Raw genomic sequence first — 27,784 nt, forward strand, 5'->3', positions numbered from 1 at the left:
TACCTCCTTGAACTATGACAGAAATTCTAGGACACATTATATATTGGGATAATTACGGCTAATGGCCTCTTGACCATGTTTACCAAAAAATGATCGACTTTCTCTTCTCCTTCTCTTCCTCCTCCTCCTCTTCTCGTTGCTTTCTATTTTCTTTAAAATTCAACGCATCGCAAATATAAATTGTTTCGATCGAATTATATATCAAAAGAATCGGAATATCAAGAGGATCTTATATCTGAAATTTGAGACTGTTAAAAGAAAATTTTGAGTTAGTCGGAATTTAATAGATTCAAGATCATTTTTATTGGCAAGTTGGGCTCGGTGTTTTTATTAGGAAAAATTACCTCAATACACATCTTATTTTATAATAATCTCTAAATTTTTCTACCATTCAAAAGAATTTGAAGAATCCCCTTTAGAATACATCACTCCCCTCTCGCTGATACATTCATATCCCCCTCTCAAATACATCATTCCCCTCTCTGATACATTCCTCCACTCTCAGATACATTCCTCCCTCGTGTATCCGGATATCTGTTGATGTATCCGAAAGTTCAGTGATATATCCAAAATTCATAAATTTTAATGAATTTTTATAATTTCAAAAAGAGTAGAAAAATGATGTAATTAGCTCATAACACTGTGAAATTTATATAAATTATACTTTTTATTATGCTCATGATTTTATTGAACACTTGAAAGTTGTTGGAAAAATTGATTTTCATATATAAGACATGTAATAGTAATTATCATGTATATTGTTTATTTATCTCTCTGTATCTGGATTTTAATATATATATATATATATATATATATATATATATATATATATGTGTGATGTTTTTGTTAGTGAAAGCTATTTTATTTTGTTTGTGTAGTTGTAGTTATGTTATTTAACACTTGAAATTTGTTGAAAAACTGATAATTGATGATTCACGATCTCGAAAATGGAATATCCAAATGGGCGTTGGAAATAAAAAATACACTATGTATGAACTACATAACTATTTACATCATATATATACTTGCTCATATACCATTGAAAAAATATTGATACATGTGTATACATTATTTATATACACTACATAACTATTTATACAACATCGATTTATTACATATACCTTATACATAAATTACATATACTACGTTCGAGAAGTTATATATAAATTTTTCTTGGTGATTAATAAAATTATTAGTTGTTGTGTTGATGTTGTAATTATATATATATGAAATTGTCCATTCTATCTTTACAACGATCTTATTGCTCCCTCCGAACTATTTTAAAATGTAATAAAATATTCTTATGTGTTGAAGTGGCACATAAAATGTGTTCACTCTCTTGAAGTAAGTAAGAGGCGAAAATCTAACTAATATTCAATACATAGCTTTTTTAATTAGATACTTTACAATTAATTAAAACACATAATTATAAACATTAAAATTATATCTTTTACTTATTTTCCTTTCTTTATTTGTGACATATTTATTTCCTCATCACTTTTAAGTTTTATTTTGTTTTTTTTTTCTCTATCAATAATTTATTATCGTTTCAATTTAAATTAATTTAAAAATATTATGAGCAATTTTTTAAAAGAACAATTAATTTTTTATCAAAAAAATGTCCTTTGCTTTTAATGTTTTGATTTTTTCCAACTTGATTATCTTTGCTTTTTATATCAATTCGAAATTAATGAATAAAACTCTAATTTTTATTGCAGATAGATCAAATTAAATTTATTCTTAATTTTCTAATATAATGTAATACCAAGTACCCAAGGTCGGTTTGAATAAAATATTTAAATAAAAATAAAGTATCGACCTCCATTGGTCACTATATAAATGTTTTAATATAAATCAAATTAATTACGTAAAATTTAATATTATTGACAATCAAAGGCCTGAATTATAATTTTTTTATTTTTATTTTTATTTTTATTTTACACATAAGGGTCCTTCGGAGGATGGTTTACTTTTAAAAAAATGATAGTAACACTTTAGCAAACGATCCCTTGCATAGTCAAAGATTATTTTATATTTAGGTATAAAAATAATTTCGTAGCAGATAGTCAAATTATTCAACTACGAATTTTATATCGTCTCTATTTCAACACTACATATTTTGTGACAAAACTATGTTGTCATGAAATCATAGGTTGATTAGAGACAATAAAATGATCGTCACTAATTGCTTATATTATGAGTGACAAAAACTGTCACAAATAAATATAAAATTTGTGGCTAAAGCTTAAAATATTTAACCACGAACTCTAATTTGTCTCTATTGTAACAACTTATTTTTTTGTGACGGAACCTTTTCGTATCCAAATTATAACTAATTTTAATACAAATAATAGAATGTCATAAATTGGATGCATTATTAGCGACAACATGATGTGTCCCTAATAACTTTAAATTCATCACTAATGGTACTTAATAAATGGCACCAAATTATTTTTTGGTGAAAAACTTTACTGGATAAAATTTTGCTACGAAATCATTTGTTTCATCACTAAAAGTATATTGCTCATGCATTTAAATACGAAATATATTTTTTGTCACAAAAGGTGAATAATTAGTGATGAATTTTGTGTCGTACCTAATAATTTCGTAGCTAAATATCACATTTGTTGTGGTGACCCTTTTAGGGCTTTACAGTCCTTCTTAAGATGATCATTTCTTCCACAATGAAGACACAACAAGTTATCTGACATAGAAACATACTTGCTATGAGGATCAAATGGAGGATTTATCATACTCACATAGCCTAGACCCTCTCCATTGTTATTCCTCTGGCTGGTCATATCAAACAGCATTTTGGAAGATGTTGCCCACTTAAGCGACTCGTTCAGATCATTCTTAAGTTTGACTAAGTCCCTTTCCTATTGAACATTTCTTTCCAGTGACATAACCAGGTTTAGCTCAGAGTCTTTTAGTCTTTCTTCAAGTTCCAACTCAGTATAAATAGCCTTGCCTTTTAGTTTCTCTCCTAACTTAGAACTTACATTTAGCATATTCATGAGTTTAGTTTTTTCAGCTTCCAATTCAAGATTTATTTCTTCTAGATCTGATATTTAAAGAACTAAAGCAGTTTTCTCATCTTGAAAAATGTCAATGTTATTTTTTAGGAAGTCATTTTCAGCAGTCAACTCACACAGAGAGTCAATCAACACACACGCTAACTTCTTTAGTTTCTTGACAAAGTAAATATCCATATTTTCTTTAAGATCAAGTAATGTTACCTCTTCTTTAGCTTTATCGCCGAATTTTGCCATGAAAGCAAAAAGTGTGTTAAAAACTTTGTCATCATCTTTCATTACTAGCATAGAGGCATCCTCAGGGTGCTCTGACTCCTCAGATTCACTTGAGGAGTTTTCCAAGAATGCAAGTGCCTTCTTCACCACAAGATCTGTTGTTGCCTTTCTTGTGAACTTGTCAAGAACCCGGTCCCTCCTTCTGTCGCTTCCTGAATTGATTTATTCTTTATGTTCTATCTTTTTCATGGGGTAGTATCTATGAAATTCCTTGGCTTTCCGCATCTATGACATAGTTCAAAACCATTTGGGATTCTCCAGGGGTTTCTTTCTTTCCGCATCCACCATGCTTTCTCACAATCTTGCAAAACCCGCGAGTCAGATAAGTCATATCCTCATCTTCATCATCATCATCATCACTTTGAGCCGACTTTAGTGCTAAGGACTTGTCTTTCTTGTTTTTCTTTTTTATAACCATCATGCTACTTATTTAACTCATGGGTTTGTAGATTGTCAATGACTACATTCATGGTGAATGTCTTTAGTTCCTTGGCCTCAATAATAGCATCTACCTTTCTTTCCCATGACTTTGAAAGAATTCTAAAAACATTCCTAACCTGCTTGCTTTGACCAATAGATTCACCTAGGCACCTCAATTCATTTGTTGTCGAAGAAAACCTGATATACATTTCATGAATGGTCTCTCCTTCCTTCATAACAAAATTTTCATACTGAGAGGTTAGCATGTCAACTTTGGATTCTTTGACTTGCTCAGTCCCCTCATGAGCATTCTTCAGATAATCCCAGATCTCTTTGGTTGACTCACATGCTGAGATCCTATTGTACTCTTCAGTTCCAATGCCACACACAAGAAACTTTTTGGCTTTGTAATTCTTTTCAATCTTCTTTCTGTCAGCTTCATTGTATTGTTGCCTCATTTTAGGCACAACTTTGGTAACCTCTCCTTCCTTCAATTCAGTTGTGGGAACAAAAGGACTATCAAGGACAATATCCCAAAGTTTACTATCTGTATCCATGAGGAAGTCATGCATACGCGTCTTCCACCAGCTATAGAACTGGCCATTGAAGCGAGGGGGTCTTGTAGATGATTGTCCTTCATCCAGATTTAGTGAAGTTACCATTCTTTCACAGGAATCTCTGTGGGTGTTAACCAATTAGAGAGCACTGCTTTGATACCAAATGTTGGAATGTATGCATCCACTTATACTAAGGGACCAGGTCCCTTTGAACTAAAACAGAATAATAATAAGTAGAATACAAAAGTAATCAACACAAGACTTTTATGTGAAAAAACTTCTTGCTCAAGGAAGAAACAATCATGACCTGTTCCACAAGATTTCCTTAACCATTCTTCACTAAGATACAGGAGCAAAGTAATCTATTACAACCTATTACAACTAGATACAAACCCTCCCCACCCCTTGACTTGCAACAACTCTATCACAAGACTTTGAGTCTAAGCAATACAACTATTGCCCACTACACAACTACTCCTTAGTTAATGTAGACTTTTTTTCATGAACAGACCCTACACGAGGCTCCCACCTCTTGTGCATAGTCAGAGGTTAAGCAGCACCCCTAAGCCTTATCATAAATAGAAAAATATAAAAATACACGGAGAGGGACATAAACCTTACCTCCGAACTTAAGATGGTTATGAAGTCAGCTAACCTACTAAGGTTGGCCAACTCATCCCCGATACTAAAAGGTGCTAGAAAAAGCGATAAGCCTATGAGAGGACTTCTCTCGATACAATGCGACTAAGAAAAACATAAATGAGGGAGACTCTTCCCTTCTATGTAAATACGAGAAACAAACCTACACTAGTCCTATTCAACTAAGCTACGTTTAATATATAGCTAACTTGAAGAAGAGCAAGTATATAAAACTTTCAACTTCTATGGATCGAGACCGTTCATGTCATCTTCGTCCTTCTTAATCTTTTCATACCAAATTTGTCCATGAGATGCGAGTGCGTCATGTATAGAAGGTACATGGTGCTGCATATTTGGCTATATATAGAGGTATACTACATTGATGAAACTTAAGTAGGCTAACTTTTTCAAGGTTGATATTTTCCAAATCTGCAACTACCTGCATATTTAAAAGGAAAGAAAAGATAATACTAAATATGAAGAAATCTACTTGAATGGTAACTAACACTAAAGTATAATTAGTGATGTCATTCAAGGTGGTTGCTTGATCTTCTTCATTTTTGTTCTCCTGAAGCTAGCCATTCCAGCTTTGTCCATTTTGTAGTATCCCTTGGTCTCTCTTGGAAGCTGCTGAAAGTTGTAGAAGTGTTGTGTATGATTTTTCACGTGGCTTTCCTTTGAGAGTGTGTCTATAGGGAAATTAGCTTCCCTAAAGATATGTATACAATGGAATAGTTCCAGCTTGTTAACCAGTACCTGTAGCTCAGTAATATGGGTATGAATGTTCCATGGAGGTTTGATCTCTTGATTGAGACACTTGATCAGTAGCTCAGAGTCTACTTCAAGGGCTACTCTGCTGTAGCCATATTGTAGGCACCAAAGAATACCAATATGTGCTACCTGCACTTCAGCTTGGTTATTAGAACCAAAGACTTATGGAGAGGAAAAAGAATATATTAGCACCCCATTTTGGTCCCTAAGAATGCCCTCTGCCCCTATCTTCCCTGGATTATTAAGAGCACTACCATATGTGTTGAGCTTGACCATTGTGGGGGTGGTTTGTTCCAGCAAACTTTGGTTACTCTCATCTCATATTGGCTTTTTTCTATCATAGTAACCAAATCTACCCAATTACTTGGCCAATCAATATATGGATACACAGTAGAGATAAGCATATATATATATATATATATATATATATATATATATATATATATATATATCTTTGGTAATGGAGAAGATGACTCTAGCTGAATTAGACTTCTTGCCTCCATACTTGCATGCACATCTATTCTTCCATAGATTCCAACATACAAAAATAGGGGTAGCTTGCAGTACTAACTTATGCAGTTCATTATTGGTTTTGATTAGCCACCACCTCATCAGAAGGTTCGTTAGAGGAGTGGTGCTGTGCGGAATACCCCAATACCCAGAGAAGTGTTTCCAAATGTGCTGTGTAAAATAGCCTGAAATAAGGATGTGGTCTATATCATCAAGACCTGCCCTATAGCAATAAAAGCATGCAGCATGCTCCTTTCCAAAGGCTACAATTCTGTCATTAGTGGGGAGCTTAAGTTTGAAAGCTCTCCACAACAGAAAGGAGACCTTGAAAGGAATGTTGTTGTGCCAATGTTGCTGTTGGTGAGTGATCTTATCTTTTTCTTTATTACTAAATCCCAAGTTGATGCACAAGTGAAATTGCCATGAGAGTTAGGCTTCCAGTAGGCTTGATCCTGCATATCAGGATTGTAGCTGAGGGGAAAGTTCAGGATTTTGCTCATAAGTTGTGTAGGGGCATGGTGTCTTACTTTCTCTTCATTCCATCCTCCATTCTCTATAAAATCTAATACGGTAGTGTTATTCAATCTAGGGATATGTTCATTGTGGTAAGCTAATGGACCAACCCATAGTCAATCATCCCACCAAAAACTGCATATTCCAGACTTAATCCACCACTGTATATGAGGCTCTATATCCTTTTTGTTGGTCATCATGTGCTTCCACATAAAAGACTGACCTGTGTTCCATTTCTTGATCACTGAGTGTGCCCTTTGGTAGTACTTGGCCTTTAAAAAGTCTCCCTATAATGTCTTTTTGGATCTGAAGATCCACCACTATTTGTACTGTAATGCTAAGCATATATCATATATAATTTTCATACCAATACCCCTTCATCAACAGGATAGCTAAGAGTCTCCCAAGCTGTCCAGTCGTATTTTCTCTTATCTTTGTCCCAACCTTAGAAGAAGTTTTCTATAAGGGCCTGAATTTGTTTGAGGATAGTGACAGTGGGAATGATAGAAGATAGTAAATGAATTGGAAGAGACTACAACACTAATTTAATAAGAGTAGCTCTTTCCCCATAGCTCAATATTTTAGTTTGCCATCCTTTGATTTTGGAAGTAAATTTGGATACCATATTATTAAAATAAATTATCCCTTGACCTCCAATATATAAGGGACATCCCAAATAAGTAATAGGGCCATGAGTTGACTTGATAGCAGTGATAGAATTGACCCTTTCAATAATGTCAGGATGAGTATTTAGAGGAATCATACATTGACTCTTTTTTGTGTTAATAAGATGGCCTGAAATTTGCTCATACATATGCAATGTCTTCATAATCAACTTGAGTGAATATGTACATATTGAAGTGAATATGATTATATTTACATGTTGAAGTGAATATGATTATATCATCAGCAAAGCTCAGATGATTGATTAATGGACCCTTCTTCTGCATGTGGAAGCCTTTATACAAATAGTGTTGATGAAGATTATTGAGCAGTCTTAAGAGTACCTCAGCACCTAAAATAAATAGGGCTGGAGATAATGGATCTGCCTATTTGAGACCTCTTGTAGAGTGGAAGAAACCATGCTTGCCTCCATTCACAATAACTGAATACCAATTATTTGTCATTAGCCTCCAAACCATATCAATAAATACTTTCCCAAATCCCATTCTTCTCATGACTAGGCATATAAATGACCAAGACACCCTGTCATAGGCTTTGGCCATGTCTAATTTGATCACAACATTATCTCCAAGCTTTGGTTTTTTAATGTTATGTATGATTTCCTGTGCCAACATAATGTTTTCAACTATGTTTCTTCCCTTAACAAAACCTGACTTATTTTCAGAGATTAGCTGAGGTAAAATGGGAGCTAGTCTGAGACATAGTACTTTTGAAATGACTTTATTAGTGAAATTACTAAGGGATATAGGCCTGAAGTCTGATAACTTATTAGGATGGTCTACTATTGGGATTAGAACCAAACATGCATGAGTGATGGACTTGGGAATATACTGACCACAGAATAATTGTATCACTAATTTTAGCAAGTCCTCACTGATGATTTCCTAGCAAATATAGTAGAACTTGCCATTAATTCCATCAGGGCCTACAGCAGACACTTCACTTAATGAGAAAACAACTTCTTTCAATTCCTCTATAGTAGGGATAGCATTAAGAATTTGATTTTGTTGATTTGTGATGCTGTTAGGGATGCACTTCAGGATATCTTTGTTATATTCTGTATTTTTGCATCTGGATTATTTGTAAGCTAAGGGATATAAATTCAAGGACTTTTAATTTTGAATTTTAAAAGGACATGATTGTTTATAGATGCCAAGTTAGTTGAATAATTTATGTGAAGTAAAATACATCTCAAGAAGGACCCTTGAGCCAAATCAAAGTAGAAGCCATCAAATGTTTTTTTTTCTTAAAGTCACGTTTCGGGTAAGCCAACTTTGGGAGGCCATAACCTCTTTAGAATTTGGAAATTTGGGAAAGCTCTCAAAATGAAAGTTTTAGGTAATTGAAATATCTTTCCAACCATAGGTCGTGGGATGAAATGTGATATCAGAGTAATAAGATATAGACGTTTTAAGTCTGACAGGCCAAACTAAATAGTGAATTCGGCCCAACTCAATTCTAATTCGGGTCAGGCCCAATACCCACGAAATTAATCTAATTTTTATCTCTTCCTTCATACTTTAGACCAAGAAATATCTGGAAATTTCCAGAGAGAGTAAGAGAAGGGAAAGCTAGAGAGAAATACCAACATCTACCACAATTAAAGCCCCGAATCTCAAAGCTCTTGAAGAGAAAATTGTTGTATGTCGTATTGGCTTCAATTTGAGCTAGATATCATCCAATAAGGAGAAGATTTTATGTGGTGCTACAAATTTAAGGTAATATTAAAGTCTCCTTTTCATTGTTAATAAGTTTAATTAGAGTTTTAACGGATTAGAACGGAGAAAATAGTGTTATAAACTAGTTTGGTGATTTGTTGAGATTTATGGGTTAAAGGGTTGTTTTAGGTAGCTTAAATGGATGGAATTAGCTTAGTGATGATGTATAATAATGGTTGATATTGTTTTGATGTTGTTGATGAGTTGTTGTTCTTGAATTTGGAGGAAAAAGGTGTATGAAGATTGTGAATGTTCAAACCTGTTTTTGGAATTGAGTAGCTGGTAGTCATTCTGGAATATCTCATTGTGTAGACCTTCGATTTTAGATATTAAATATGTTTTGGAAAGATAATACACGTACCTACAACTCTTATGTTTATATTGTAGTCTATATCTGCTGTTATGATATCAAAAAATGAGGATGAATCATAAGACAAATTCTGTCCAGATTCTGGATTGCAAAAATCCCTCATGTATACCTGTTAGCGTTTTGATGATATCGCTTTGTAGAAAATGAGTTTTGAGTGGATTTCTTTTGTATTGGAAACTTAAGACAGAGATCGAAATGTTTCATGAAGGTCATAAAGTCCAGTTTTGCCATTTTCATTTTCAAAATTTAGATACAACTTGAGGTACTCGGCTTTCCGAATTTACTGCTTTAGTAACATGAGTCTGGTGGAAACATTCTAGGCTTATTGTCAAGAATAAATCTTATTTTGTGTCAATATTTTGGATTGTTGATGTTTTTTGATGATTATATGGCTGGTTTGAAAGTGGGAAAAGTGAGCGGTATTGGGGTGGTGCTGTCCAATATTTTTTAGAAATAACCTACTAACGATAGACTATGTTTTATCCTTGTCCATAGCTTAACCATAGTGCTTAACGTTTTAATGTAGGTTGAGACAATATTGGACAGCATATACGTATAAACGCTAAAGGTATATGAAGTTAACATTTTCTTCTTTTGGCATGATCCATATGAAACGAACGAATGACGTATGCTTAAATTCCAAAGAAACTCTTATTCGTAGATATACTAGGATGGCTACCGTTCTTGATTTTCAAAATTTATATTGTTATGTCTTGACTCATGTGTATGATTCCAGCCATCCTAATTGGTATAACTCATGTTGTGGTATAATTCATATTTTAGTATAATCCATAATTGGTGTGATTCATAATGACTATTGTCTTGGTTTTCAAATGATGGATTGTTTTGCTTATTCTATTAAGTCTCCGATAATGATCAAATTTCACAAGGTTGCTAATGATACCTTATTCGTGCATATTGTTATAGTATTATTCACCGAGTCCTACGATAGGCTGGGTATGTTATCATGTATGGATTCCACTACATTATTCACCGAGTCCCTTACTAGAGGGCCGGGTACGTTATATGATAATATGATATTATGATGATATGACGATATGATTATGGCACCGAGTCCCATAATGGGCCGGGTACGGTATCAGTGTACACTACTCTATTCACTGAGTCCCTTGCTAGAGGGCCGGATATGGTATATATATACATATGACGATATATTGATATAATTGTGACACCGAGTCCCATAACTGGCCAGGTACGATATATGATGATGATATGCATGTCTTCATTTTATAAGACACAGGTACAGTGATTTATTGATTATGATACTTGACTCCTGAATCTTTATTTTTAGATGTGATCTCCTTTACGATATTTTATGCTTTATATACTCGGTAAATATTTCGTACTGACCCCTTTCTTCAGGGGGCTGCGTTTCATGTCCGTAGGTACAGATACTCATTTTGGAGAGCCGCCAGCTTAGGATTCTACTCAACGGGTTTGAAGTGCTCCATTGTCTCGGAGCATAAACTTTTGGTACTAATCCTTATAATGTATATATTTGTGTATTTAGGGGTACGGCGGGGCCCTGTCCCATCATATGCTATTGTTAATCCTCTTAGAGGTCTGTAGATACATGAGTGGGTTGTATGTAGATGTTGTCTGGTGTACTAGTATGGCTTATGTTTTTGGACGTTTACATTCGGAGTGAAAGCCTTATCGGCTTACGTATTATGTTATCTTATTTTTGACAATTAAGACTCTCCAAGAAACAGGTGATTTTGGTATATATATAAGTGACAGTTTGAGACGATGTGCTGCCCATATAAATCCTATATCATATTTAACTGCCGATTGACTAGAGGTAATAGGTGTGTATACGAGTGTCTAATTCGGACACTAGTCACGGCCTACGGGGCTAGGTCGTGACAAAACTGGTATCAGAGCAGTTCATCCTTGTAGTGTCTATAGACCGTGTCTGGTAGAGTCTTGTTTATTGGTGTATTGTGCACCACATCTATAAACAGGGGGCTACAGGATATTTAGGATGTTATCATTTCTTTTACTTTAAATCGTGCGATAGAGCTGTATTATCAGGATAATTTCTCCCTAACATACTATTATATTTACAGCGATGCCTCCAAGAAAAGCGACAGCTGCCCAAAAGGGAAAGTCAGTAGCAGGAGAGACTAGCCGGACCCCGAGAATTACTAGGGCCCGTGCCCAGTATATGCCTGAGGTTGTGCTCCAGTAGGCGAGCTCTACTACGCAGCCATATGAGGAGAGAGCAGCAGCAACTGCAACTATGGATCGGGGGGTTGCTTCACCGCCAGCTCTAGAGGCTCCAGTACCTAAGCCTCCAGCTCCTCAGCTAGGGGCAGAGGATAGGGCTATGAGAGATGCAGTTCAGTTGCTGACCAGAATAGCGACAGGGTAGGCTCGCAGGCATGGGTTAGGGGTTAACTATGCTGATAGACATGATAGTTTAAGGGCTCGTGATTTCTTGACTTGTAATCCCCTAGAGTTCTATGGGTCAAGGCCCGGAGATGACCCGCAGGAGTTTATCCGACAAGTGCAGCGTACGTTGAGGATAATTAAGGCTTCTAAGACAGAGTCTGTTGAGTTAGCTTTCTATCGGCTGCGTGATGTAGCTGTTAATTGGTATGAGTCATGGGAGTTATCTAGGGGCGAGGGTGCTCCTCCAGCGGTGTGGGGTGAATTTATGGAGGCCTTCCTTGGCCACTTTCTACCTCCAGATATAAGACAAGCTAGAGTAGACAGGTTTTTACAATTGAGGCAGAATGGCAGGAGCATCAGAGATTATAGCCTTGAGTTTGACTCGTTGGCGAGACATGCGCCCGCTATTGTAGTTGACATGGCTGATAGAGTGCATTGGTATGTGATAGGGCTGGATCGTTATTTGATTGATAGCTGTATGGCAATGGCTTCTCAGCCAAGTATGGATATTGCTCAGGTACAGGCATATGCACAGGGGGTAGAAGATCGGCACAGAGGGCGTCAGCCCGATAGAGATCATGATAGAGGCCAGCATAAAAGAGCTAGATCGGCTAGTTATTCTGGGGAATTTCAAGGCGGGCAGCCTCAGCAGTACAGTAGATATCCTTCTCAGCCAGCCCGGAGTGCACCCCCACAATTCAAAGGTAGTAGATTCGATAGCACAGGGTATTCAGGATCCGGTCAGAGCTCCAGGGTTTCAAGTTCACAGATAAATAGGGGTTCGCATCAGTCGAGACCACCTTTGCCTCGTTGTCCTCATTGTGGTAGGTCATATTTTGGAGAATGCCGTTTTGCTACAGATGCATGCTTTACTTGCGGCCGTCAAGGCCATATTATGAGGGAGTGTCCATTTAGAGGTAATTTAAGTGGTACAGCTCAGCCTACTGGGTCAGTTGTTGGCTCATCTTCTTCTGTAGCTATGCGCCCTGTGGGGCAGGGTATTCAGATAACAGCAGGCCGTGGTAGAGGCCGTGGTGGATCTTTCAGTTTTAGCGGTCCTTCGAACCGCATATATGCCTTGGCTAGTAGACAGGACCAGGAGGCATCGCCAAATGTGGTTACAGGTATATTATCGATTTTCTCGCAGGATGTATATGCATTGATAGATCCAGGTTCTACCTTATCATATATATCTCCCTTTGTTGCTAGTAGAATCGGAATAAAATTTGAATCAATAGAACCATTTGAGGTAGCTACACCGATAGGAGATTCTGTTATAGCCAACCAAGTATATAGAGATTGTTCGGTGATTATATATAGTCGACACACCAAGGCAGATTTGGTAGAGTTAGCTATGACAGAATTTGATGTTATTATGGGCATGGATTGGCTAGCTTCTTGTTATGCTAATGTTGATTGTAGAGAAAAAGTAGTTCGATTCCAATTCCTAGGAGAACCAGTCATAGAATGGATGGGCAATACAGCATCACCAAGGGGTAAGTTTATTTCATACCTCAAGGCAAGGAAAATGGTTAGAAAGGGTTATATTTATCATCTGGTTCGTGTCCATAACTTGGAAGCAGAGGTATCGACTCTTCAGTCAGTTCCGATAGTTAACGAATTTACAGATGTATTCCTAGATGAACTTCCAGGTCTTCCTCCTGAGCAGGAGATAGAGTTCAATATAGATATATTGCCAGATACCCAGCCTATATCTATTCCTCCCTACAGAATGGCACCCGCAGAACTGAAGGAGTTGAAGGAGCAACTGCGAGACCTATTAGAAAAAGGCTTCATTAGGCCTAGTATATCACCTTGGGGAGCACCGGTATTATTCGTAAGGAAGAAAAATGGGTCACTACAAATGTATATTGATTATAGGCAGTTGAACAAGGTGACAATAAAGAATAGATATCCTCTCCCCAGGATTGATGATTTATTTGACCAATTGCAGGGTGCTAAGTATTTTTCAAAAATAGACTTGCGGTCAGGCTATCACCAGGTACGGGCAAAGGAGGCAGATATTCCAAAAACTGCATTTAGGACCCGATACGGGCATTATGAGTTTCGAGTGATGTCTTTTGGGCTGACCAATGCCCCAGCAGTGTTTATGGATCTTATGAACCGAGTGTTCAAGCCATTCCCAGACCTGTTCATGATTGTATTTATTGATGATATTCTGGTCTACTCACGATCAGAAGGAGAGCATGTAGATCATTTGAGGAAGGTACTTGGGGTGATCCAGCACCAGAAGTTGTATGCTAAGTTTTCTAAATGTGAATTCTGGTTGACTTCAGTAGCATTCTTGGGGCATATTATTGGAGCTGATGGTATTCGAGTAGATGCACAGAAAATCAAGGTCGTAAAGACTTGGCCTAGACCTACGACACCTACTGAAGTACGTAGTTTTCTTGGGCTAGCAGGATATTACAAGAGATTCATTGAGAAATTTGCTTCAATTTCAGCACCTTTAACAAAGCTAACTCAGAAAGCCGTTAAGTTCCAGTGAACCGATGCCTGTGAACAAAGCTTTTAGTTGCTGAAAGACAAGTTGACTACGGCCCCAGTTCTAATCCTTCCTGAAGGACCAGATGGCTATGTTATTTATTGTGATGCTTCTGGTGTTGGGTTAGGTTGTGTATTGATGCAACATGGTAGAGTCATAGCTTATGCCTCCCGACAGTTAAGGAAGCACAAAAGAAATTATCCAACTCATGATCTGGAATTAGCAGCAGTAATTCATGCTTTGAAACTATGGAGGCATTATTTATATGGTGTACATATTGATATCTATACGGACCACAAAAGTCTCCAATACATTTTTAAACAGAAGGACCTAAATTTGCGACAGAGAAGGTGGCTAGAGTTGCTGAAAGATTATGATGTTAATATTCTATACCACCCAGGGAAAGCAAATGTTGTAGCAGATGCACTTAGCCGTAAATCCATGGGTATCCTGGCAGATGTACAACCAGAACGAGAAAAGATAGTCTGTGATATTTGCCAGTTAGCTAACCTTGGAGTCCATTTGGCTGATTCTAGTGATGGTGGAGTTTCTATTCGAGGAGTTGCTGAATCCTCTATCATGGAAGCGGTAAAGCAACGCCAGTATGAAGACCCTATTCTGGCACAGTACCGGGATGAAACCCTTCAAAAGGAAAGGACCCCATTCGAGGTCACACCTGACGGAGTGCTAAGATATAGAGGCAGATTATGCATACTTGAGATTATAGGGCTACGACAACAGGTTTTGGGAGAGGCATACTATGCCTGGTATTCTGTGCATCCAGGGTCGACAAAGATGTATCATGACCTTAGATGTTTATACTGGTGGAATGGCATGAAGAAGGATATAGCAGAGTTTGTAGCCCAGTGCCCAAACTGCCAACAAGTTAAAATTGAGCATCAGAAGTCTGGCGGACTATTACAAGAGATGGAAATCCCGACTTGAAAGTGGGAAGCAATTAATATGGATTTTATTACAGGCTTACCTTGCACTCCATGGAAGTATGATTCTATATGGGTGATTGTAGATAGGCTGACAAAATTAGTCCACTTTCTTCCAGTTAGAACTACATATTCAGCGGAGGGCTATGCGAGGTTATATATCAAAGAGATAGTAAGACTTCATGGGATTCCCATATCTATTATCTCAGACAGAAGGGCTCAGTTTACAGCTAGCTTCTGGAGATTATTTCAGAAGGGATTGGGAACACAAATAAATCTTAGTATAGCATTTCACCCTCAGACTGATGGGCAGGTTGAATGCACTATTCAGACGCTAGAAGATATGTTACGGGCCTGTATTATTGACTTTAAAGGTAGTTGGGATGACCATCTGCCACTTATTGAGTTTGCCTATAATAACAGCTATTATTCTAGCATTCAGATGGCACCGTATGAGGCTTTATATGGCAGGAAGTGCAGGTCACCTATTGGTTGGTTTGATGTTGGTGAGGCTAAGTTAATCGGACCCAATATGATTCAACAAGCTATTGATAAGTTCAAGCTTATTCGGGAAAGGTTATTAGCAGCCCAGAGTCGACAGAAATCATATGCAGACAATCGACGTCGACCCTTAGAGTTTCAGGTTAGTGATTGCGTGTTTTTGAAGGTGTTACCCATGAAGGGGGTAATGAGATTCGGTAAGAAAGGAAAGCTTAGCCCGCGCTACATTGGCCCTTATCAGGTTATTCATAGAATAGGCAAGGTTGCCTATGAGTTGGACCTACTATCTGATTTGGAAGCAGTGCACCCTGTTTTTCACGTGTTGATGCTTCGCAAATGCATTGGTGATCCTTCTAAAGTATTCCCCATGGTTGATATCCCGGTGACGGAGGAGCTTTCTTATGAATAAAACCCTATAGCTATACTTGATCGCCAAGTCAGAAGATTACGTACTAAGGATGTGGCTTCCATCAAAATATTGTGGCGAAATAACAATAGAGAAGAGATGACCTGGGAAGCCGAGGAAGAGATGAAGGATAAGTATCCTCACTTGTTTTCTACGCCTACAGGTAATCTAAACCTCTCGATTAATTATATTGATTGACATATGAAACTATTTGTTGTTGAAAAAAAAAACTATTCCCCCAAATTCCTTATAAAACTTTATAAGGTGGATTTAACATTCGAAGACGAATGTTCTAAAGGGGGGAAGAATGTTACATTCTGTATTTTTGCATCTGGATTATTCGTAAGCTAACGGTTATAAATTCAAGGACTTTTAATTTTGAATTTTAAAAGGACATGATTGGTTATAGATGTCAAGTTATTTGAATAATTTATGTGAAGTAAAATACATCTCAAGAAGGACCCTTGAGCCAAATCAAAGTAGAAGCCATCAAATGTTTTTTTTTCTTAAAGTCACATTTCGGGTAAGCCAACTTTGGGAGGCCATAACCTCTTTAGAATTTGGGAATTTGGGAAAGGTCTCAAAATGAAAGTTTTAGGTAATTGAAATATCTTTCCAACCATAGGTAGTGGGACGAAATGTGATATCAGAGTAATAAGATATAGATATTTTAAGTCTGACAGGCCAAACTAAATAGTGAATTCGGCCCAACCCAATTCTAATTCGGGTCAGGCCCAATACCCACGAAATTAATCTAATTTTTATCTCTTCCTTCATACTTTAGACCAAGAAATATCTGGAAATTTCCAGAGAGAGTAAGAGAAGGGAAAGCTAGAGAGAAACACCAACATCTACCACAATTAAAGCCCCGAATCTCAAAGCTCTTGAAGAGAAAATTGTTGTACGTCGCATTGGCTTCAATTTGAGCTAGATATCATCCAATAAGGAGAAGATTTTATATGGTGCTGCAAATTTAAGGTAATATTAAAGTCTCCTTCTCATTGTTAACAAGTTTAGTTAGAGTTTTAACGGATTAGAACGGAGAAAATAGTGTTATAAACTAGTTTGGTGATTTGTTGAGATTTATGGGTTAAAGGGTTGTTTTAGGTAGCTTAAATGGATGGAATTAGCTTAGTGATGATGTATAATAATGGTTGATATTGTTTTGATGTTGTTGATGAGTTCTTGTTCTTGAATTTGGAAGAAAATGGTGTATGAAGATTGTGAATGTTCAAACCCGTTTTTGGAATTTAGTAGCTGGTAGTAATTCTGAAATATCTCATTGTGTAGACCTTCGAATTTAGATATTAAACATGTTTTGGAAAGATAATACACGTACCTACAACTCTTATGTTTATGTTGTAGTCTATATCTGCTGTTATTAAATCGAAAAATAAGGATGAATCATAAGACAAATTCTGTCCAAATTCTGGATTGCAAAAATCCATCATGTATACCTGTTAGTGCTTTGATGATATCGCTTTGTAGAAAATGAGTTTTGAGTGGATTTCTTTTGCATTGGAAACTTAAGACAGAGATCAAAATGTTTCATGAAGGTCATAAAGTCCAGTTTTGCCGTTTTCATTTTCAAAATTTAGATACAACTTGAGGTACTCGGCTTTCCGAATTTACTGCTTTAGTAACATAAGTCTGGTGGAAACATTCTAGGCTTATTGTCAATAATAAATCTTATTTTGTGTCAATATTTTGGATTGTTGATGTTTTTTGATGATTATATGGCTGGTTTGAAAGTGGGAAAAGTGAGCGGTATAGGGGAGGTGTTGTCCAATTTTTTTTAGAAATAACCTACTAACGATAAACTATGTTTTATTCTTGTCCATAGCTTAACTATAGTGCTTAATGTTTTAATGTAGGTTGAGACAATATTGGACAGCATATACGTATAAACGCTAAAGGTATGTGAAGTTAATATTTTCTTCTTTTGGTATGATCCATATGAAACGAACGAATGACGTATGCTTAAATTCCAAAGAAACTCTTATTCGTAGATATACTCAGATGGCTACCGTTCTTGATTTTCAAAATTTATATTGTTATGTCTTCACTCATGTGTATGATTCCAGCCATCCTAGTTGGTATAACTCATGTTGTGGTATAATTCATATTTTAGTATAATCCATAATTGGTGTGATTCATAATGACTATTGTCTTAGTTTTCAAATGATGGACAGTTTTGCTTATTCTATTAAGTCTCCGATAATGATCAAATTTCACAAGATTGCTAATGATACCTTATTCGTGCATATTGTTATAGTATTATTCACCGAGTCCTACGATAGGTCGGGTATGTTATCATGTATGGATTCCACTACATTATTCACCGAGTCCCTTACTAGAGGGCCGGGTACGTTATATGATAATATGATATTATGATGATATGACGATATGATTATGGCACCGAGTCCCATAATGGGTCGGGTACGGTATCAGTGTACACTACTCTATTCACTGAGTCCCTTGCTAGAGGGTCGGGTATGGTATCTATATACATATGACGATATATTGATATAATTGTGACACCGAGTCCCATAACTGGCCAAGTACGATATATGATGATGATATGCATGTCTTCATTTTATAAGACACAGGTACAGTGATTTATTGATTATGATACTTGACTCCTGAATCTTTATTTTTAGATGTGATCTCCTTTACGATATTTTATGCTTTATATACTCGGTACATATTTCGTACTGACCCCTTTCTTCAGGGGGCTGCGTTTCATGTCCGTAGGTACAGATACTCATTTTGGAGAGCCGCCAGCTTAGGATTCTACTCAATGGGTTTGAAGTGCTCCATTGTCTCGGAGCCTAAACTTTTGGTACTAATCCTTATAATGTATATATTTGTGTATTTAGGGGTACGGCGGGGCCCTGTCCCATCATATGCTATTGTTAATCCTCTTAGAGGTCTGTAGATACATGAGTGGGTTGTATGTAGATGTTGTCTGGTGTACTAGTATGGCTTATGTTTTTGGACGTTTACATTCGGAGTGAAAGCCTTGTCGGCTTACGTATTATGTTATCTTATTTTTGACAATTAAGACTCTCCAAAAAATAGGTGATTTTGGTATATATATAAGTGACAGTTTGAGACGACGTGCTGCCCATATAAATCCTATATCATATTTAACTGCCGATTGACTATAGGTAATAGGTGTGTATACGAGTGTCCAATTCGGACACTAGTCACGGCCTACGGGGCTAGGTCGTGACAATCTTCATTGATCAGCTCTTTTTTCCCAATAAAGATACTCTCAAAGTAATCACAAGCAGCATTAGCTATGTTCTGATCACTTTGAATGGTATTTCCTTGGTCATCTATAATTTTATGAATGAATAACCTTCTTCTCCTTCCCCTTATAATAGTATGAAAGTATTTGGAGTTTGCATCTCCATCCTTAAACCACTATAGCTGAGTTTTTTATTTCAGAATGGAGTTCTCAATCTTCAACTGTCTGATATACTCTGCATTCATTTGATTCATCTTGGTTCTATTTTCTTCTAAATTATCTTGGATGATAGCATTTTCTGCTTTCTGTACTCTTTCTTCAAACTCTTTGACTGTGGCATGTATATCTCCATATTATTGTTTTAACCACTTGCTAAAAGTATTAGAGACCCTCTTAAGCTTCTGATGGAAAAGTCTCATAGGATTGCCTTCCATAGGTCTATTCCAACAAGTTCTAACAGTGTCCAAGAAAGTTTCCTTCTCCACCCAGCAGTTAAGGAACTTGAAGTATTTAGTTGGATTACTCTGTGTGTCCTTACTTTCAAGTAAGAGAGGGCAGTGATCTGAACCTATAGAAGCAAAATGAGTCAATATAGTTAGTGGCATCAACTCCAACCATTTATCATTCACCATGGCTCTATCCAATCTCTTCTAAATTCTTGCATCCATGTCTCTGTTGTTGCACCAGGTAAAGTTTTGACCATGGAACCCAGGTCAGTGAGGCCACATGCTTCAATTACACTTATGAACTCAAAACTTTTGTTCATGTTGTATGGTAGTCCTTCTAGCTTTTCTTCCACATCAGTGATCACATTAAAGTCTCCAATAATACACTAGGGCTTCTCAGTATTAGTATATTTCATCATCTTATCCCAGAAGCTTCTTCTCATGTAATCTTTACACTTGGCATAAACAAATGTAATAATGTGAGGAATAGAGCTAGCTACATATTTGATATCACAAGTGATCTGCTGTTTATCTTGATCTATAATATGGCAATCTACATCCTGATTCTAAAATAACCAAATCTTGTTATTAGGATTATGAATAGAACTGTCCATTCTCAGTTGATTTTTATAATAATTGAGATGTGATTGGTCATCAAAAGGTTCAAGAATTCTCAGCATAGAAAGGGTGTAATAATCCTTGAGTTTTTAAAATCTATTCAAGGCACCTTGAGTGTTAATACTCCTTGCATTCCAGAAAATTGTATTCATCGTCGATATTTTAGAGATTTGGACCTTATGTTGATGATACTTTTACCAGCAACATTGTTTGTACTTGTGGTACTCTCTTGCTTTTTCTTTTTCTTTTTTTCCTTCTAACTCTTTGGTGAGAGATCATTCCTCTTATTAGCCTGCATTATTTTCTTCTAATTTGTAGAATCTGTGATCAGATCAAATGCATTCAAGTGGGTATTGGTTTCATCATCTTCCTAGTGACTCTCATCATATTGGTCAGGATCTTCCTCTTTCTCAGAATATACCACTCTGTATTCATCTGTTAGATCTTCTAAAGTACTACTTTTATTGAGTTCAGTATCTGCCTCCTGAATTTGTAAAGATGTGCCATGGATGCCTGTTTGTTCCACTACTAGAACATCATGTAGACTCTGTTGTCCTGATTGCATTTCCTTGATAAGTCTCTTCTTCAAAGCTTCCTTTTTCTTCTTACTAAGGGCTAATGTAGACTTATTGTTGTAAACTTGAAGACTCTCATTTTGCCTCTTCAGATCAGGAGGTTCCTTATCCATTGTATAGAAGTCATCTTTTTGTAATACTTGTGCCTTTTGCATTTCCTTCATGGTTGCTGTTGTAATAGTCTCCTCAGTGGTAGCAGGGGCTCTAAAGTCCCTCCTAGGGTTATCCACAGAACTTTCCCTCCCCTTAGTAACCCCTTCCTGCTGGTTAGTAGTTTCCTCCTATATTCCCCCATCCTCACCTTTATAAACTACATCAGGCAAAACAGTCACAATATGAAGATTATTGGGGGAGCCATGAGATTGAGGGAGCCATGGGATTATGGGAGAGATAAGTCAATACCTGAGTTATTGCAGTCCATACCCTCCAGTGTGTCCATATTGCCAGCATCAAGATTATTAATGGGGGCTTGTGGGGATGGGAGAGATAAGTCAATACCTGATTGTTTTGCTTATTTCTCAAACTCATTGCTTCCTTTTTGATATTGTGTATTATTTTTTTGCTATGTTCTCATTTGATTGCACATTATTTTGCTGCTCTTTATATCATGGTTTTTTCTGGATTTGCCATTCTTGTTGTTTCTCTTTGTCTTTGTTCCTATTTTGGTGTTGTGTGTGTCACCCAGCTTGGTTTTCTTTTGTACCTGCATTAGGTAAGGACATATTAATCTCAGTCTGTTGTGAAGTGATTAAGGGACTTACCTGATTTTCAGCATCTTTCTTGGTATTCCTTGCTTCTTCAGTTAATTTTCTTTCTTCCTCTCTCCTCTTAACATTACAACTCATTGTATGCCCTTGATGCTTACAATAAATACAATACTCAGGTATACCTTCATACTGTATAGCTTGCCATCTGCCTTTAGTCTGATCTTCATCATCAAATCCTATCCATACATATGGGGGTCTTTTCTTGGTAATATCCATTTGTATCCTCACCTTTGCAACACTGCCTCTTGTTTTTTTAGTGATGCTGCATCCAGGTATAGGGTTTTACCAATTGGGGCTAAAAGAGTAGTTATAAACTCTTTATTATAACAATGCCAAGGTAATTCTGGTATTATGACCCAAACTGGTACAATTGGTGTTTCCTCTTCAGGTTTGAAAGTTGGAGTCCACAATTGAAGTCTCATCAGCTGCCCTTCAATATACATCTTTAGTTTATTCCAAACTGAAATATGATCTTCCTCATTATCCAAATCTATGTAAATGTGTCTTGCATTGAAATAAGCAATCTTGACACCTCTAGTGAGTTGAGTCTGGTGAATAAAACTTTCTGATAAGTTCTATCTTGGGCATTGTATTGGTGAATTTACCTATTAAGGTATACTTATATCTAGATGCTAGTTTCACAAGAAAGTCTTCCTTTTTGTAAATTACAACTGGTAAGCCCTGTCTTGTGGAACATGAGTTGTAATAGTAATAGGCACCTCATTTCTAGTTTGATTCACTCTTAGTCTAGTAGCATATGTTTTTATCACTGTGAATGGGCTTGGTTCCGGGACAAGAGCTGTTTTGGGACTCTAAAACTGAGGTAGCTATTTAAAATTTGTGGGATATCTATCATTTGACTTATGCATATTTGGTTGATACTGAGGGTTATTTTATCAAAGTTGGATGTAAGCTTGGTGAAATCATGAGGGAGTTGATTGTTGGTATTTGTTGTATTACCACTCACTGCAACCTCTCTGCTGTTACCTTGCTTATCAGCTATAAAAATGGGATTAGTCTCTCTGTTACCCTTAACCTCGTGTTGTAAATAAGGGATTACCTCATTCACAATATTATCTACTGCATTTGTGACACTTTTGCTTGGATTGACTGGGATTGTTTTCTGACTTTTGTCCTACCTTTGATTATGACAGTCATCCATATTGCTCCTTGTCATTTCTTGATTCGAGTTCATCTCTTGGGAGCCATTAATTTCTTCCCCAGTTGATACCTTCGAAGTTCTGCATGGTTCGACCAATATTTTTTGTTCCCCCATCAGGTTCAAAAAATTCTAATCTGATTCAAGTTTAGAAGCCTCTTTGTTAGACGAATAACCCACAGTGTCCAATTCACCTCGAATATCTCCAGATCTTCCAATTGGAGAGGTGAAATGAGTTGAAACTTGATGTGTAAAAACCTCTTTAGATCCATATTTAGCATCGTTACTCCGAGTTACACCCATGTTTCCTTTTTGTGCGCAAGAGATGATCTTTTGTGCCAATGTTAGCTGTTCCTCTGAAATCGCTACAGGAATCGCAGCGCCGTACTCAACATTTGAGAAGCTAGGAATGGAATTAGTCATTGATTCCAAACGGGTTTTGCTCATGAGAGGGAGGCACTCTTCTTGGACTAAGTCCGGTGGCCTGGGGAGCTCCATCGGCGGCGTGGCCATTTCGGCAGCCTATGATCTTTGTTCTTGTGCTTTAGAGCGAAGTGAGAGATGTAGGGTTTTTAGAGAGAGAATTATCTGTTTTTTTAATTAAAAAAAAAAGTTAATGTAGACTTCAATACAAAGAATCAAGGTCAAAACTTAACCAAGAAGCCACACAATAATGACAACAAACTGATCAATGTATCTTATAAGTTAGAAACTGATCTTACAAAGTTTAACAACTCAGATAAAATAACACCTAAGGAAAACTCCACTAGACTTGCTCGATCAGGTCCCTTGAGTGAAAATATTATATGTTGCTTCTAGAGAGAATAAACTGATAGATCTTTTTAATAATTCTCAAAAAGCACACTTGTTTGTTTGTGAAAAGGTTCTTTTTAATTATGTAATGAGAGAACCTTGGTATCTCTCATTGGTGCAGCAGTGTACAGTCCACAAGAACAGCAGACACCTTTTCACCAATCTGTCAGACGTTAAAGCTGGCTTGCATTTCGACAGTTGTCAGTTGAAGTTCAAACAACCTGATCACTCTATTAGTTCCCATGGTTTGTTGATCATGAAAACACGCAACAACAACAACTTTATTATTATGGTGGACAAAATTCATACCACATGTGAAATAAACCCTCGAATTAACATATCGATGGGCAACAATTTTAGCACCATGGTAACATAAAGAAATGAAGGGTATACCTCTTTTCTCTCAAGGTTTTTTTTTAGTGGCTCTTACAATGCTATCTTCACTCATATATATATATATACAAATTCATCCTTCAAAACATCGAAAATCTTTCTTCTGTTTACATCCCAATTTTTTTAATTCAAATTTTTTACATCCCAATTCCAGCAGGCCCCGAGAAAGGAAAAATAAATTTCTCTGAGCCAAAGGGAAAAAATGATGAAAAGCATGACTTCACAAAAAATGAGTTATTGTTTATTATTAAGCATGGCTATCATTCTTGTCCTCACAAAGAGCAGCGAGGCTCAAGGCACAGTTCCAATGAGCCCATATTGCAAGATTTGCACTATACCAAATTTGTGCAACAAGGTTGTCAACGGCGCAACAAATTGGAAAGAAGCAATGGTCAAGAGCATTGATGCATGTACAGAAATTGCATACAGGTACGATCATCTAAAATTATTTGAATTAAATGAATTGACTGAAATGATCTAAAAATTGAGTCATAATCCAACCCATCTGACTCTTACTGTGTTTTAAATTCTATATTTGTTTTCTTATAATTTTTAAAATACCTAATAGGGAGACCGTCATCAACCAACAAAAAAACCTTATTTTATTGAGACCCGATTCAAACCTATTTTAAGAATGATTAGAAGAGGGATTGAGTTATTTTTTATTCATTTAGTTCGGGTCTGGAGGGGTAAAGAAAAATGGTAAGGTACTTTTTTAAATCCACATAATGTTTTTGAAATTAAAAAAAACAGTTTTAGGATTATTTTTTAATTTGCTAATGAAAAGGGTAAATAGGCACAATTTGTTAAACATGGAGGATATATATGCACCATTTGTTAAACGACGAGGATATATGCAATGTTTGTTTAATGAGAGTATATCTGCTCTAAATTACAAAATTGAGTGATATATTTGCCCATATTCCCTACTTAATATAATTTTTTCATCCCTTTTATTAGATTATATATAACATATTAAATTTAAAAAAAAAACTTTAAAATATGAGACAAAGTTTCATATTGGTTGCATACCGTCTTAATTTTTAGATGAGCTAAATTGAACCGATCAAAATGAATTAAGTCAATAACATACATGGCTCACTAAACCGCCCAAACCTAAACATATTAAGCATGTCATGATTTTATGGGCTAATTTTACCACCTTTATTCGCAGGATTCAAAATGTGACCAACAACATTCTTCCACAAATCACAGGGGTTGAACCACAAACAAAGACAGCAATTCAAGATACATGTAAAGAGGCTATGAATAATGCAGTAAGTGATCTTCAAGAAGCCATGAAGGCACTCAACAAGAATGATCCAGGATCAATGCTCACAAATTTAGCCTCTTTACATACAGATTGTGCTGATGCATTGGAACAATTTGATATCAAGTTTTTGCCCCTAACTAAAGTTGTTGGCCGTTATATTAAGTATATGTCCGTTGCTCTATCCGTTGCTCAGACTCCACAGTAAACTTCTTCTCGGTTAATATTTGCAAAGGGATTCAAATTTAAATGAATGTAATGCAGTTACAAGATCATTGAAACTGCTTCATCTTCTGTTTTTTTTTTAATGGATCTTCATAAATTTAAGTGAGGATTACTCCCTCTTTTTCAATTTATTTGATTTGATTTAGAGTACGTGGGTCAAAATAACTAATGTTGGTGTGATTTCAAATATATAATTTTTTATTTTTTTGAAATAAAATTTATATATTTTGAAACTACATAAATAGTATTATAAGTCATAATACAGTGAACAATTCAAAATATTTAGAAAGTAATTGAAAAAATTATGGTCAAAGAAAATATGTTTTTGATTATTTAAATACAACTAAGACAAATAAATTAAAACAAAAAAAATATATGATATTGACAATTATGACATTATAAGATATAAAATTAAAATACTTGATGTAATAAAAATAATGAGGTCGAGCACAAGAAAAAGGGTTGGAAAAGAGTAAAATAATGTATTTTATTGTTGTTTGATTTCGAACTCAAGACCCTCTTACAAAAATGAACCCACTTTATCACTGGACCAAAGGCTTTCTTTGGCTCGAGTGGGGCCAATATTTTATTTATACTTGTATTTTTCAAAAAAAAAAAATATATATATATATATATATATATACACGCATGTATTGTAATTTCTTACAAAGTAAGTTCATATGAACTCACTTGACCTTATGTAGGCTCGCCCCGTGAAGGAAGATGGGATCCTTGGGGGTGGGTGCGAGTTCTTTAAAAAATAATGTTTTTTCCTTTTTTTCTTTCCAATTAAAAGTATTTATTTCTTTTAAATTTTGTTACACATGTCACTAGCTCTTGTAGCACACACATGAGGTCTACTAGATGGGGATGTATACTAAGCCAATTTAAATCAAGTTAAGATATCTAGATGGTCAAAAAAAAATTAAGGTGTTCAATTACCAGTTGAAATCAAGTAAAAATGTCTATCTAATTAAAATCAAAGAAGTTCACGCGTAATCGAATCTCATGGAACAGGCATTAGGCAAGAAGATGTGAACTTGATAAAATGGTGATTGCTTGATTCTCTAATATGGACATGATGTATACCACAACCTACACCCTTTTGATGTCTGCCTCTATGTGTAATTGATAGGCCATTTCTTCCTTATGCTTCCTCCTTTATATGCACAATTCTCTCTTTTGGGTCTTGTGTTTATTGAAAAGATTTTCTTATATACGCTCCTTAATATTCACGCATGTGCACTTTTTTGAAAAAGAAGTTCAAACATTTCTTGGATAATTATTTTTATTTTCTAGCAATGCTTAATTTTGTAAGAAAAAGGATGTTTTGGTTGAACCGAGGACTGTCAATTTTATTGAAAAATCGAAAAAGACTCATAAATGTTGTAAAATTAAATTCAGCACAATATAAGTATAAAGAGAAGAAGACAACAAATATAGAAGAAGGAGAAAACTTTTCTTCTATTCAAATGTCACGTACAATGGTGAATGATATATCTATTTATAGGTTGAGATATCATCCCAAAGGTCACCATATTAAATATTCAAACTAATAGATACATTGGCATTTAGAAAGATTCAAACTTATCATGTACTGCTACCACATACACTTCAGGGAATGGTGCAAATTCAATGAGACAAATTTCATGACTTTTCATCAAAAATATATTATTTTTTGCCTTAGACATCATTTTATCATCACTACGATGGATTGAGACTCAAACTCAATGTCTTATTCATATACGGCGTGTTAGGTCATAATTCTATTAGATTCATACCCAATATCTTATCATCATGGTGCATCAAAATTCAAATTGATGTCTTACCCTCTTGGTGAGATAGAACTTGAATCTATCATCTTACACTCAAATATTTTTCAATATGGTGCATCCAGACTTTAACCTGATGTCTTACCCTTTTGATACGATGTGACTTAAATCCACCTTCTTATCTTCAACCAATGGTATAATCGATTGAAGTACAACATGACTCGCCCTTTA

The 27,784-nt window shown here is 35.9% G+C and overlaps 1 protein-coding gene across 1 annotated transcript; it reads left to right on the plus strand.

Annotated features, from left to right (window-relative positions):
* Positions 1-24,429: 24,429 nt before the first annotated feature.
* LOC129875646 (uncharacterized) lies at positions 24,430-25,798 on the plus strand. The gene is made up of 2 exons (XM_055950931.1): positions 24,430-24,715; positions 25,461-25,798. Exons 1-2 carry the CDS (start codon positions 24,489-24,491, stop codon positions 25,762-25,764), a joined length of 531 nt encoding a protein of 176 aa, XP_055806906.1. The 5' UTR covers positions 24,430-24,488; the 3' UTR covers positions 25,765-25,798.
* The last annotated feature ends 1,986 nt before the right edge of the window (positions 25,799-27,784 follow it).

The sequence above is a fragment of the Solanum dulcamara genome, chromosome 2, assembly GCF_947179165.1.
Source record: "Solanum dulcamara chromosome 2, daSolDulc1.2, whole genome shotgun sequence".
Lineage (NCBI taxonomy): Eukaryota > Viridiplantae > Streptophyta > Magnoliopsida > Solanales > Solanaceae > Solanum > Solanum dulcamara.

Excerpts from the sequence above, each read along its gene's own strand:
- LOC129875646 (XM_055950931.1), top strand. The coding sequence starts at position 24,489 with ATGATGAAAAGCATGACTTCACAAAAAATGAGTTATTGTTTATTATTA. Across the intron at positions 24,716-25,460 it reads TGTACAGAAATTGCATACAG|GATTCAAAATGTGACCAACA; the intron begins GTACGATCATCT and ends CTTTATTCGCAG.